At 31.0% G+C, this 14,918-nt stretch overlaps 1 protein-coding gene across 2 annotated transcripts in view; it reads right to left on the minus strand.

The window, feature by feature from the left end:
• Nucleotides 1-3,906: 3,906 nt before the first annotated feature.
• LOC124360959 (nucleobindin-2) overlaps nt 3,907-14,918 on the minus strand; it is a 33,424-nt gene continuing 22,412 nt past the window's right edge. For both annotated transcript variants that reach the window (XM_046815003.1, XM_046814997.1), the window contains exons 8-10: nt 12,821-12,977; nt 6,430-6,468; nt 3,907-4,728 (exon numbers count right to left, since the gene is read on the minus strand). In XM_046815003.1, the coding sequence (XP_046670959.1) occupies nt 4,042-4,728; nt 6,430-6,468; nt 12,821-12,977 (883 nt within the window). In that variant the 3' untranslated portion in view covers nt 3,907-4,041. The remainder of the gene's footprint in view (nt 4,729-6,429; nt 6,469-12,820; nt 12,978-14,918) is intronic.

Consider the following 14,918-nt stretch of genomic DNA (forward strand, 5'->3'; position numbering starts at 1 on the left):
GAGTGAAACCATTGCCAGTTCTTGCAGTTAACTGATTATAAAAACATAAAAAGCCAGATTGGAACAATATTGATCTATTTTGCATTTAGACAATGCTATACCATACATTTTATTGATTACAACTATCAATGTGCACAAATATAATCATAATACAGTACAGAAGTGTAGAAAGTAGGAAATGCTGAGAGTGAGGAGATTAGTATACCATGTACTATAAGCATGTTTTAAAAGCTGTACTACCCCAATGCTTCTTTGATTTGCTGAGCAATTCTGGTTTGTTTCAAACCATTGCTTTCACCCTTCACTATCTATACCATTTCAATTGTTTCTTGAGGTAAAATGAGGTATACTCCTACCTCATTTTGATCTTTAGTGTGTTAAATTGTTTGTACCTTATGGCAGGGTTGCCCAACCTACGGCCTGCGGGCCGAATCCGGCCCTCGAATCAGTTTTATGTGGCCCGCCTTGTTGCCAAAACAACCAAATTTGTTTACAAGCATTTGAAACATTAAATAAATACAAATTTTGAGAACCAAGCAGTCCAGCCGATTTCACGTAGAATGAGCCGTATGAGTGTTGAAAGAAGTAAAGTAGTTGCAGACAGATTTCACTGACTACGGTGGTGGCTGCCGGCTGGCGAATATAGCGTGCGTAAAGCATGGCACAGCGAGCGGTGCGGCGACGTAGCCCCTACCCAACTCAAGGTCACCACTCGCCACGTAATTTGTATGTCCTAGTAGGATTAATTAAAATCAATGTATTCAATTTATTGGTGACTTTTTTTATTGTTCCCTCAGAATTAGAGCAAACATCCAAAAGTCTGGGTTTATATTTATTTTTAATAAAATAACCTAAAAACACAATATATTATAAACCTTTACCTAACAACTAATAAATAATAAGAAATTACAATAATCAGGAAACAAGGGCCAAATAACCTTAAAACTCATATTTTGCACAAGATTTCTGGAACAAACCCCGGGCAATACGTTTTGTTTGGGGTTCCAAATCCCCTGGGATGTTGGCCCGCCTGGCCATAAAGGCTTTACAATGTGGCCCTTGGGTAAAAAAGGTTGGGCACCCCTGCCTTATGGTTTCATGGTTTTTAAGTAATTAACATGTCACACCTTTAAAGTATTATTATAATAAAAAACAATGATGTTTTGGTCCATACAGTTTAAATATATCTGTTTGGTATTTATAAATGAATACCATTTAAAAATTATTAGTTGTTATAGGCAATTTAACATGTCTGATTTATTGATGGCTTCAATTATTTTTCTTTTGTCGGACTTAATGCACAGTGTGAACACTTGCCACATATTGCTATATGAAAAGCTCACTCATATACCAATATAATTTCAATAATTTCATAGCTAGAACTGTAATGTAGAAGGATAAATTATGTATTTATCATCTGAATGAAGTATAGTTAATATTATCAATCATATTGGTTGTAATGCTCGCAGTTGCAATATTTTTAAATATACAAATTAAAATCCTAAATTTGTTCTGAATATTTTGTTAAAACACACCCAACAACCTGATATTTCAAATGCAAAAGAATGATTATTTATTTTTTCCTAGTGTGCACATTCTGTAAATATTACTGATAAGATAATTATAAATGGATATTCCCATATATATGTACTGCATATTTGTTTATCATTAATAATATTTTTTAGAAAATATTTATTAAACAGAACCCTGAAATGGCTTGATACTGTTTAAAAAATAACATTTGAAATTTACAAAACAAGTTAGTAGAATCAACCCGTCCCCCAAATAGCTATGTTATGTAAAGTGTATTTAAGTGGCAAACTATTCTGAATGATGCTTGTGACCATATGCTGGTATAGTTAAGTGGACAAGGTTGTAAGTTTTGTAGTGTATCTTTTTTTTGCAGAATAATCTTTCTGTAAACCAAATTGTACAGCTCTAACGTACTCACCTAGCAACCTCTGTGAGATTTTCCCCTTTAAATTCACTGTAACTGTAAGGAAGCAGGTATAAAATTGTTGCAGTTACAAAATGCTATAGAGAACATGTCACCATTCCAAAATTTGATCTTAATATCTGTTTCACGTAGTAAAAATGCTATGTGGCATTAGAAAGAAACTATTTCGATGATAATGTACTTAAAGCAATAGGTCAAATGATTAATTTGTAATATGTTTCAATCTGGATTTTCATCAAATTATTTGCATTTTCTCAATCATGGTATGCCGTATAATAGTGCTTCAAAGTTTGGAAAGTGAAATAGTATAATTTAAATTTAGTTTAAACTAAAACCAAGTTTATGTTTTTAGAAACAAAAGTTTGAATGCATCGTTGAGACATTTGATACTTATTTAATACAATATTATTACTTAGATCAATGAAAAGTTGGTGTTTGTTAACAATGAATGAAGGAATAATTTTTTAAAATAAAATATATTGGAAAAAGAAAAGATTTAAATTTTAATACGATGATACAGAAAAGTTGGATCCAAAATTATTTTAACACCTAACCTATATTTAATTTTCAGGGTGTGGTTGGTGGAGCTGGCAAAAAAGAATGGGATGACAGCTAAATTCATTTACAATACAAATATACACATTAAATAAAATAAAAAAGTCAAAATGTTGGAATGTCAATTAAAATTAATAGTGAAATGAAGATATCTAGGGTTGTATTGTAGCAAAGGTAATAAGCTATAGTGGACACTGAAAATTAGTAAATTTTAAGTTCTCTTGTTTAAAATACTGGAAGTTTTGTTTGGAATAATATGCAGAAAACAAGATAACACAACTCTTTCTCTGCTGCTATTGCAACATAAATCACCATACATACTATAAGTATAATATGAAAGGTTTAAAAGCACAGATAACTATTATTCAGGTATACCAAATAAATACAATAAATTGAGACCGCAGTAAATAGTTTAATTTTAATACAATATCAAAGTATACATACACATTTAGCCAGAAAAACAAATCAATTACACCAACAAAAAATACACATTTAAAATATATTTGATTTTACAATAATAATAGTATCAGAACTAAAATACAAAACAAATCACAGTCTAATCTAAATAGTATTTTCAATGACAAAACAAATATACACATTAATTTGTTCATATATTTAAAAAAGTTGAATATTTGTTTTTACTTATAATCATGAACATGCAAGTAAATTTATGTACATTTCCAACAACTTCAAGATATATAATAAACATCAATTGGTAACTTGAGTTTATAATGATACAATTTTCATACAATATGTTATATTTGTGAACTAATTATAATTTATAATACTCTAATGATAAATGTGATATATGAAATGGGCAATCCTACATTGAATAGACAAAATATGAAATTTCATCAGTTTTATCAAAACATTGTTTGATGTTAGTGGTAGTTTATTTATTGCAATAATTTGAAATTCATGCTTTATTATAAGGAGCTTTATACAATATTACCTTTATTTCAATTATTAAGCTATTATTACAATAATATGAATACTTTTCATGAAAATAAACACAACAGAAACTTAGAATGCTTTGTATAATTTGAATTTGGAACAAACTATACTAAAATTGGTGCATTTTCTCCAAAATAAGAGAGCTTAAAGATTATTTATACCTAAATGCATTACTTGGAATGATTGAAATAACAGAGATCAATAAGAATTTCAAAAAATGTATAGAACTAAAAATTAAATAAAAATTGGTTGGAGAAGATATTTTAACAATCTTTGAAAAATAACCTAAGAAAAATTATGATAGTACAATCTTAGTACAAAACAAGACTTTTTTTTCGAGAACATTAAATTTATATTACTTAAGCAGAGAAAATGTGTGTCAAAGTTTTAAATAAAAACTAAATGATTATGTTTTGGGAGAACAGTTGTCATGAAAATAATTAAATGAAACATATCATGGCACTTATAAATGCTTTGCTAGGTGGGCAGATGTCAAGAGTAGAAGACTGGTATAAATTGAAGACATTGGGGACACAAAGAACGAAAGAAATTCATTAATTAAAGAGACAGCCAGTTTATTTTGGTCCCTGTGGAATGCTGTTGGACTGAACAGGCAAAGGGGGTGCCTTAGGGATCTCATTGCTTAGCACAGGGATATTAGATTCTTGTTTAGCAGGTTGTTGTTGTTGTGGCACACTGTTCAACACTGGTTGTTGAGGTATGTTTACCACTGGCTGTTTAGGAATATTTTGTGCCACTGGTTGTTGAGGGATATTTTGCACCATTGGTTGCTGAGGGATATTTTGCACCACTGGCTGTTGAGGAATATTGTTTGTCATTGGCTGTTGTGGGATATTATTTGAAAGTGGTTGCTGTTGGACTGGTGGAATATTTTGCTGTACATATTGTTGACCCTTTGGTTGAGGCTGTTGATTCACCTGTTGAGGTTGTTGATTTTCTGATAGAGGCTGTTGATATTGTTGATTTACTTGTTGAGGTTGTTGGTACTGAGGCTGTTGATTCCCATGCTGGGCTTGTTGGTACTGCTGAGGTTGTTGGTATTGTTGTTGCTGATAGTGTTGGGGATTCTGTTGCTGATACTGCTGCTGCTGCTGAAGTGTGTTATGTTGTTGTTGCTGGAAGTGCTGTTGCTGCTGATACACCTGTTGTTGTTGGTATGCCTGTGCTTGCTGATGATATGGTGGTATCTGATTGCCCTGAACTGGCCCTGGATTAAACCCCTGGGGAGGTGGGTGGTAACCCTGCAATATAAACATAATAATATTAACAATAAATACAAGTTTACAGCATGGAATCCTCAAAATAATAATGACTGCATACTATCTATAACTATTATAAAAATTAAGTATAAGAAAGCCATACACATTTCAATACTGATTTTATTATGAAGTAATGTAATGTTTAACCAACAAGTTCTTTTACAAAAACAAATATACATTTGTATAACAATTTTTCAATGACAAAGACAACACAGTTTTTATACTCCAGCTTACATTTAATAACTGAAGACATGAATATTTATAGTTTCCCTCTGAGTAAATAAGCTTATATTATATTGTCTATAACATTGAGCTTATCACAGTATTTTCCCTGATTGATTATAACTGTAATTGATTTCATTTTAACCTCATCAATATGCATTATGAATAAGGAGAAAAAATCAGGTATTTCATCATTTTATCATAACCTGTTACAAAATGTTGGACAGTGTCATATGCCACCTCCATGCAAATAAGGATAAATAAAAACAATTAATTATTTTCAATTTAATTATTTTAAAATACTTATCTTGCTTATCTGCCTGATAGTGGTACGTACAATTAAACTAAATAAATATAAATGTATTTTAAATATAAAAACATATACAAGTTATAACTTAAAAATACAATTTTTGAAAATCTTTTAAAAAATGTTAAAAAAATCTAAAACACTAGTTATTACATGTAATAAGCTAAAAGTCTAATTACATAATATTGCTATACAGTATCTTATCCACTTTATCACTTAGTATGGAACTGCTTCATGCAGTGTGAACAAACATGGAAACTACATTAGCTACACATGTAGCGGGTCCTTCTTTTGCAGGTTTAGAGGTGGCACCAATGTTTTGTGACATTGACGTTTTTTACTGGCCAATGGTTTACTTTATGAAATCTTACTTCTGGAATCACATTGTAACACAGCCAAACTTTTATCACATGTAGATTTTACAGGTGCAAAAATGTTCAAAGGACCATCTTTTTGGTTTCATTCCATGTTGATAGTGAGTAATCATTCTATCGGTTATACCTAACTCCTCCCATAAATTTATTATATTCACTGACAGCGCATGGGCTTGGGATTGTTACTTTTAGATGTCCTATTATATCTCTTCATATTTTGTCTTGTAGGTTCACTACACTTTTCAGACTCTGAGCCTGGGGGGAAGTCATCAGGTTCAAATATTACGAAATAAATCATTGCTTGGAGGATAAGGTTAAGTATCTTAAATGCATGGAGGAACATAATTCAATTTCAAAGGTGTCACAATTTAACATGCAATGGTGTCATTTGTTACTTCTGTTATTTGTAAGAGAATATATACTAAAATGCATGGTAGTGTCTTTTTCAAGGTGTATGTATATATATTTACTCACCTAAAATATGGAGATTAGCACTTATAAAAATATGCAAAAGTCATGTGTTGTGTAACCTCAAATTGCTAGAATCAAGGACACACTCAAACAAAGCAAATGGAGGGAAGTAAACCAAGACCACAAAACACAGTAAGCTGTATAGAGCTGCTACTTATGATACATTGGTTATATTAATACAAACTTTGAGTGTTTAGAGCACAGAATTCTAGATCTAAAGTAGCAGAGTCTATGACACCGACATCCTAGAAGAAGTTAAGGTGTAACTCTTACCAAAACTATTTAACACTAAACAAATATACAACTTACGGGAGGTGGAGGTGGGTGGTATACTGGTGGTGGCTGGAGCTGAAACAGATCAATGTCAATTGAGAACATGTTATTAGAATTAATGACAGCCAGTAATAATCTATTGCTAACAATGTCTGGTGAGGAAAAATATAACCAACAGAAATGTACTCCAATTTAGTCTAATGTAGGTGTTTATATTAATGTTAGTTACAAACAAAACCATTTTTTCCCTTATTAATATAAATAAACAGGGTGTAAAAAAGTCCCGCACGGGCTTGATAATTCCTGAACAATTACAGGTAAAGCAATAAAACTTGGTACATCATTACTGCATCTATAGACCTACTTTTTGAAATAACTACCATTTTTTTATCATGTCAGGGAGATGACCCGCAAGGAGTCAGAATGAAATCTTAAATTAGAGGATGGGGTGAGTAGTATATCAAATTAAAGATCTCTATTAGTTGAGTACAATGCCGCAAATCCGACCTGAAAAGATTCACTCTTTAAAATTTATGTTGGTTTAAAGTTTGGAACATTTACAATGTTGGTCCTGTTCTAAGTAGTTAATATTATCGCCTTGGCTCAAGCTGTGAAAGTTAAACTTAGTAAATGAATACTGGACTTAAGAAACAGTTTTTTAAGGTAGTTATTGGCTCTTCAAATACAATGGAGGATGGTCTAACAATTTTAAAATGTACACCTGAGCTATGCTTACGTTACATTTCCTCCCAACTACTTGTAGACCATCCTCCATTGGATGTGAAGAGTCACTAACTACCTTAAAAACTATTTATTTAGACTATAGATTTAGATTCATTGAATAAGTTTAACTTTCACAACTTCAGCCAAGGCAAAAATATTAAACCATCTATAACAGGACTTACATTGTAAATGTTTAGAACTTTTAACCAACATCAATTTTAAAGAGTGAACCCTTTGAGATGGATTTGCAGCAATATACTCTACTAATATAGACCTTTAATTTGGTACACTACTCGACCTATGCTTCCATCTAATATTTTCTTCTGACTCCTTGTGGCTCATCTCCCTGACATGATAGAAAAATGGTAGTTACTTCAAAAGAGTACAGGTGCAATAATGATGTACTAAGTTTTATTGCTTAACCTGTAATCGCTCGGGAATTATCAAGCCGTGCAGGACTTTTTTTAAACCCTGTATATTGAGCCATGCAACCACAAAGTAACGCCCAAACTTCACACACCTTTTTAAATTTTTTGAGTACATTACAATTAAATACCAAACTATCCAAAAAATACAGAGAGTCTTTAAAATGTATCCACTCCAAAGAAAGAACACTGTATAGAAGCTGGAAGAAAAAAATAGATTCAAAATATTACTTAATATGTATAAACACTTTATAAAAATTGCTACACAAGTAACTAAAATGTTAGATAGTAAATAAAAATTTAGAAATGTCCCAAATCTATTCTCTGATTATTGATTTCAGCAGAATTATTTATGACCAATTCTTCAACATTTTGTACTGAATTCCAGACCCCACTCAACTTATGTTATAATTTGAATGCAATTCTGTTGCAGTTTAGCATTTTGTATTTGATTCAAATACTCATTTTAAGAACATTAATCAACTATGCATATTTTAAGTTGAAAATAATTTTTTCCACTCAATAATTTCATGGTGTTGTTTATGATTTTTTTCAGAGATTTTGATAATTTTGGTGGAGATTCTTTTAAACATGTAAATTATACTGTAGTCTGTATTGGATCTGGATGCAGCAAATTTTAGTAAATTGCATTCAATAGAACTTTTCATTTATAAGTAAACAGCCTTTTTGCTACATTTCTGATTCCTCATCAAGTCTTTTGTCTATTTCTTTTTAACAACATTAGTAAACCATTTTGCAGGGCAGTAGATCACTAAAATGTCACACTGTTATTTCCTGCTGATTAAAAAATCAATACAGATGAAGCTGAAAATATGACAGTTGAAATAGAATAGACAGTGCATAAAAGTTAGAAAAACAATAAATACCACCACATAAACAAAGAACACCACACAAAGTTCCTCTTGCCTATACATACAATGAAACCCAAGGCCATGTGCCCAAGCAGCACAATAACTGAACAACTCCATATTGAAGTATTGCTCACCTGCCTCTCAGTATTTGTTCTCATGGTGAGGAGACTGCCAAAACACATGTTGCAGTGATGTACTTCTATGTTATATGTACAGTTGTTCAAATTTATGATCATATATATTTTAAAACAAATCTCACAGATAAAGATAAAAATATATATTTTACTAAATAGATTTTATCAATTAAAATTGCTTAGTTAGAACTATTATGTTTTAATCTATCTTTTACCGGGTTTTAATTCTTTACTACAACCACATTAAAATATTTTCTTCTAATGTAATATTTTTTTGTTACATAATGCACTGAAAACTAGACACAATAGGAAGCATAATTTGCTTGAACTGAAAGAACACAAAAGTAGCAGTGTTTCATTGCTATTGCATTCTAGGAGGTAACTATGAAACTATCGTCAAAGTATGAGTGTTTATATTGCACAATAAAGCCATATAAAGTGTGGCCATGAAATCTTAAAACGTTTTAATAAGTTTTTAAGACAATTTGATAGGTATTTTATAAAACCTAGATATGATGTACATAATTTTTTAAATGGTCTGTTTCATAACGTAAAATTCTTATTAGGTATATACTAAACTAGTAAATTACAAGATAGAAGATTTTAGAATTTTTTAGACATATATAAATCTATAAAATATAAATTTTTTTAGAGCAATAAATGTTAATTGATATTATGCGGTCTTCTATTTAATATCATAAAATCTATGTTCAAATAAAAATGTTTTGAATAAAATTATGTAATAATTAAAATATTACTTATTAGTTTTAATAGGAAAGCAGTTTAATAAGATATGTTATTTGAAATACCATTTAAAATTAATTATCTTTCACTAGAGCTATTAACTCCTTCATATTGATTTAGGATGTCTATTATTTAAGATGGCAAGATTATATAAAAATGTTATTGGAAAATAAAATACAAATTGTTATTAAAATTATAAAGTTCAAGATTGCTCTCTCATAAACTCCTCAAACCATTTATTGCTGATTTGTAATGGAGTAGAGAGAGTACAGTATGTTGGATAGTTCATTTTAAAAGTTTCATAAACCTAAAATAACCATACGAATTCTAGCATATTTACTTCTTGACCCACCATGAAGAAAAAGTTTTTATAATGTTAAAAATTTTACAATGAGGAGTATAGGATTTTTATTTCAATTTATAACAGAACCGATGCTATCAAAACATTTTATTTCACATACGTTAATTATATGCATATAATCTGCATGTGCATGTTCCAATACAACAACTCTCATAATTTTTGTAATTAATTAACTTGGGCATATATGAATATATGTAATCCCTTGCTCATGGATATTTAAATTATTTAATATTTTGGGTCTTAATGTTTTTAGTACTATATAAAACCTAATGATATGAACTGCTATTATTTTTGTATTTTATACTGCACAGCTCATACCAAAATTAGAATGCATATTTTCTTATTTGCATTAGCACTTTCACTGCCGACTCTTAATTTTGACAACTTTCTTACACTGCCACCCGTTTTAATAATTTTAAAATAAATACATGTTTGAACGATATTTAAATAAATATAATTTTGTAACAAATTATAAAAAGACCATGATACTTACATTTTTGTTTAAAGTTCTTCCTCTTTCTACATAAATGCTCATGCATAAACATTTTCAAATAGAAAATCTTGTTTTTAAAACTTAAAAACATGATGGTTTTTGTAAAAGATAAAAAATTGACCAAAAACATCACCATGTACTAGTCTATAACATAATATATTTCTCATTATTATTTGCTGTATTCAGCATTGTCATTACTGTAAATATAGCTACATATATTTACAATTGAAAGCCACATATGTTTATATATCTTTTTAGTGTGGAAAGTCTTTAAACATGGTTCTTTGCACAAGGCAATTTGCACTCACTGCACTGATGGGAAGTGTCTCTTTTTGAAGCCTTGCCTGAATGCTGTTTAGTTATCAAAGAGCATAATAAAAGTTGTTATTACTATTTTTATTGTATCTCTTATTTTGAGTAACAAAACAATGTCAACAAACTTACTTGCATCTCCAAGAAGTCCATCAATAGTAAAATCAGGATCATTATCTGTGTTATCTTGGAATATATCATCACTTTCACTGTCATTTAAAAATCTGAATAACTCTTCAAGCACTTGATTGTCTTCAATACTGTCACGCTTGTATTTACTCATAAACAATCGTTGTAAACTAAAGTAATAGCAAGCAAAACAATAACAATGCAGACGATGAATTACCAGAACGACAACAAACAGCTGCTGCGCCGCGCCGACAAGTTTGTAAACAAACCTCTTTTATCCGATATTCCAGTTCTAAGACTGTCAACATTTCATAAATCATAATCCATAGAGTAAGAAATAAAAACATATAAAAATAGCGAATGACTATCAATGCTGAAGTCCAAATACGTTTAACTGAAGTCCAAATACGATTAAATGCATTTTTATTATTGTAAAAGTCGGTACCATCAAAAGACGCTGTCTGCAGTCTATACTATTACATGTGCAATGCCAAATGATGTTGTCGGCAGTGAAAGTGTTAATAAATTGGCATAAGTGGCAATGTTAAACTCTTAATATTACCCTTCAAACCAATCAACAGTCCGAATTATTAAAAGTTCTTTGTAATAACAAATAGACACAAAAATTAAAGATAACAATATTAAAAGTGCAAGGTTTTAACTGTAATTAATTAAATAATGTATAAAACAGCCTTATCATATTTAGAACAATGAGGTAGTAAATGCTGCCCAATATAAACCAAACCATCATGCAGACAAGATAAGTGCCATGCTGTGACATGCAACTAGGGGCACCGGACTCTACGAGACTTGTTCTACTACTGGCTCACTCTGTGAACACAACAGGATAAATACAGATGAGTCCTGACGAGTTATACACTTAAAGTTTAGTTTAAATACAATTTGTGGGTTAACTTGTTGGAATCAGACATTAATATAGTTTGTTTATGTATAAAAATACTTTTTTTATTAATTTGATGTAGACCTGATCACACATTGATCTCGTCTAGAAAAACTATAATATAGTTATAAATTACAGTAATGGTACCAAATAACAAGAATAAAAAAAAATGGTAAAAAAATTAAATTAATTTAAAATGCTGTATATACATATATATTGAGTAAATGGAAGAAAAGTTGTCTCCTGACTGTATCTTTCTAATGTTCAAAGTACTTTTGTAAGAAATGGGAGATGTAGATTAAAGTTTAATCCGTATTTTATATTAAATATCATGTAACATTTAATATTGGAATTTTAAATTTGTTATATCATTATGTTATATTTTAAATTCTATTTATGACAGATGGATTAGACACCTTTTGATTAGTGAGGTTGAAATTTGTGCAGTAAAATTTGCATAGGTAAAATTAATTAATTTATCAATTAACACATTTACAGCGTTTTCACCACAACCTAGTGAACAACTTGTACACTACTAGGTCAAAATCATGGTTAGAATAATAATTATGATTTTTTTATAATTGAAACAATAATACTTAATTTTGAATTGGAATTGTATATGAAATTCCTAAGGATCAACGGATTTTACTGTATATAAGTGACCTTGATTGGAAAGCAATCAGTAAAACAACAGACTGATGGGTCTGAAATGCCTTAATTAATACTTGGTTCTATAGATATTGATATTGCTTAGACAGTTTAATTAATATCAGAATCAGAAATAAAATACCACCCAATAATGAAACTGAAGCGTAAAATGTTCACAAAGCGTTGATTAAGTCACAGCTAAAATCAGATCTTAAAAACCATAAACAATAGCATTAGATCGAGATGTGACCAACTGAAACTCATCTTGAGTTGTAGATAGCTTCATAGTTGAAGCCACTGTTTAGTGATGAGTAAAAGAAAGCACAATGCAGCTGAATTCACATATGTTAAATAATTATAAAATTAAGGTGGTAAATCTTTAAATGTCCATTAGTGAGTTCTGTGTAAAAGCATTCTCACTGATATTAAAAATTAACAACTCCCTAATGTACAAAAATTAGTTAACGAGATAATAAATATTAAACAAAGTGATTTAATAAAATAAGCAAAGCCAGAAAGCATAAAAATGTTCATTTGGGTAGGAGAGGACATTTATTGACAAATGAAACAGACTCAAAACATAGAACTGTGCATGGTGTTCTAGTACAAATGGTAAACATGAAAACACTCCTGAATAAGTAATAAACTGAACTAAGCTGAACATGCAGTTAACATGCATGGTTACCTTTCCCTCTCTGATTAGACGCTGAATCTCCTCCTGGCGTTGTCGTTCAAACTCTTTATATTCGTCCTGAGTGTAAATCTGTTGCTCGTCCAAGGTCTCCCAGCCTTCGTCTCTCTCAAACTCTGGCTTCTTGGTCTGCTGGAGGAACTCATCAAAGCTGTTGACAGCAAACGAACAATGATACTCAAGTTATCTTCTTGTGACGTTGAAGTTAAAATTCTCTGTATTCGAGTTGAATATAGGTCTATTATTCGTCCAAGGTCTATAAAGTACTGGCTTCTTAATAGTGTTGGATTTACAGATTTTATAGCACTAAGCCAAGTGTTTTGTGAGGACCCCTCTCCCCCTTGTGTTACCTGAATTTAAAATTATGAATATTTAAGTACATTACTAAAGATCACAGATTAGATTAATTTAACCTTTCCCGCGCTACGGCAATTTGGGACGCACCATACCCAAACACTACATATGCCTCAAAATTTTTTTTTCCATAAAGTCAACGCTAATGTTGTATTTGAGTTTGTTACCATATAAAAAGACTTTTGGGAACGAAAAAAGTATAATTTTTTAATACGTTTATTTAAATTATAAAACAATATAAATACACCAAATTTAACGAAATGTTGAATGAAATTTTACTATCGTGTATAATATTATATTACAGTATATTATATGTATAGTATGTATATTATACAATTAAAATAAAACATTAATGGGTATAAAAAGATCTAAAATTAGCCATCACGGTGTTCAAGATAACGTCAACGTGTGGTACGTCTTGAAACACGTATCCGGGTGCAGGTTCGGCCGGGCGGTGCATGTCTCGCACACGTAAATAGTCTCCTTGCATAAACCGTTGCGTGCACACACAACACATCTTTCCAATACGTCAAAAACCAATTTGACAACGTAAACACAACAGTTCCACTCGCAGTCCGCAAACGAACTAAACCGGCGAGTTAGTTCGTCAGTAGCGCTTGTGTCTGGCAAAACAGGCAGTGGCATGGGTAGTGCGCTGCCATTTTGCAGCTTGGAGAAAAACCGGGAGGCGGGGACAACTATTACTGTGCTTTTCTATTGAGGGATAAATACTCCATCAGTTGCAGCACTCCACCGGCAAAACTGGGAACTACTTACTCCCAATAATAACCTCAATGTTTAAAAGCGAATATATTTGTCAACAGCGTTTTGAGCAAAGTAAATATTGGCGGTTATATTTGTCAACAGCGCGCGAAGGGTTAAAATAACACTTTTTGAATAAAGTGTTATAAATTGTTTATACTTGTGTATAGAGAATATCACTACATGAGAGTAATATGGTTGTATGTAATGTTTTTTATATTATGAAATATTTGAGTTAAAGTTTGAAAAATTCTTATCTCCTAATGCAATTTTTTCAGATTTCTTCCATTTTTCATCAGTTGTTTTGGCTACCCAGTTGAATGTCATTTCTATATACTTATTGTGTCACAAAACTGGTTAAACCAGCAACGGTCTGCTTTACCATCTGGCGAATTCTGATTTAGATACGTAGCTCGAAACCGACGTTGCACACAATCGATTTCAATTCAGTGTACCACAGAACACACTGTTCCCTCTGTTGTGCTATTAACATAATACTTACGTGCCTGACTGGTGCCAGGCATGTCAGTTACAATAGTGGACTGCCACCAAGCAGCTATTCTGCGCATGTGAGTCAACATTTCCTCCCATGCTACACGTAAAACAAAACTTAGTTATTTCAACTTCCAATTTGATGTTAAAATCATTTAATTATTTTGAGTAGTTTTTAAGTAACGATGCTCACAGTTTCAGCATTCATATTCGCAGACCCTGTGTATATACAGGGTGTTCACTAAAGGATGTCGCAAATTTCTGTGGGTGATAGTATTCATCTTTTCAAACAAAAAATGTAATTTAAACAGAAGTCGATAAATGTTGTTTGAGCGTTGGTCGCCATTTTGTATTTTTTATAAAGAAGTATTACCTCTAAAAGTACTTCAGGTAAAAAAAAACCAAATTTGGCACCCAGGTTTGAATAGATAAGAGGAAATAAAAAAATAATTATTGTGTGGCGTGAACTGCTCTAACCACTTTG

The sequence above is a fragment of the Homalodisca vitripennis genome, chromosome 1 (assembly GCF_021130785.1).
Source record: "Homalodisca vitripennis isolate AUS2020 chromosome 1, UT_GWSS_2.1, whole genome shotgun sequence".
NCBI lineage: Eukaryota > Metazoa > Arthropoda > Insecta > Hemiptera > Cicadellidae > Homalodisca > Homalodisca vitripennis.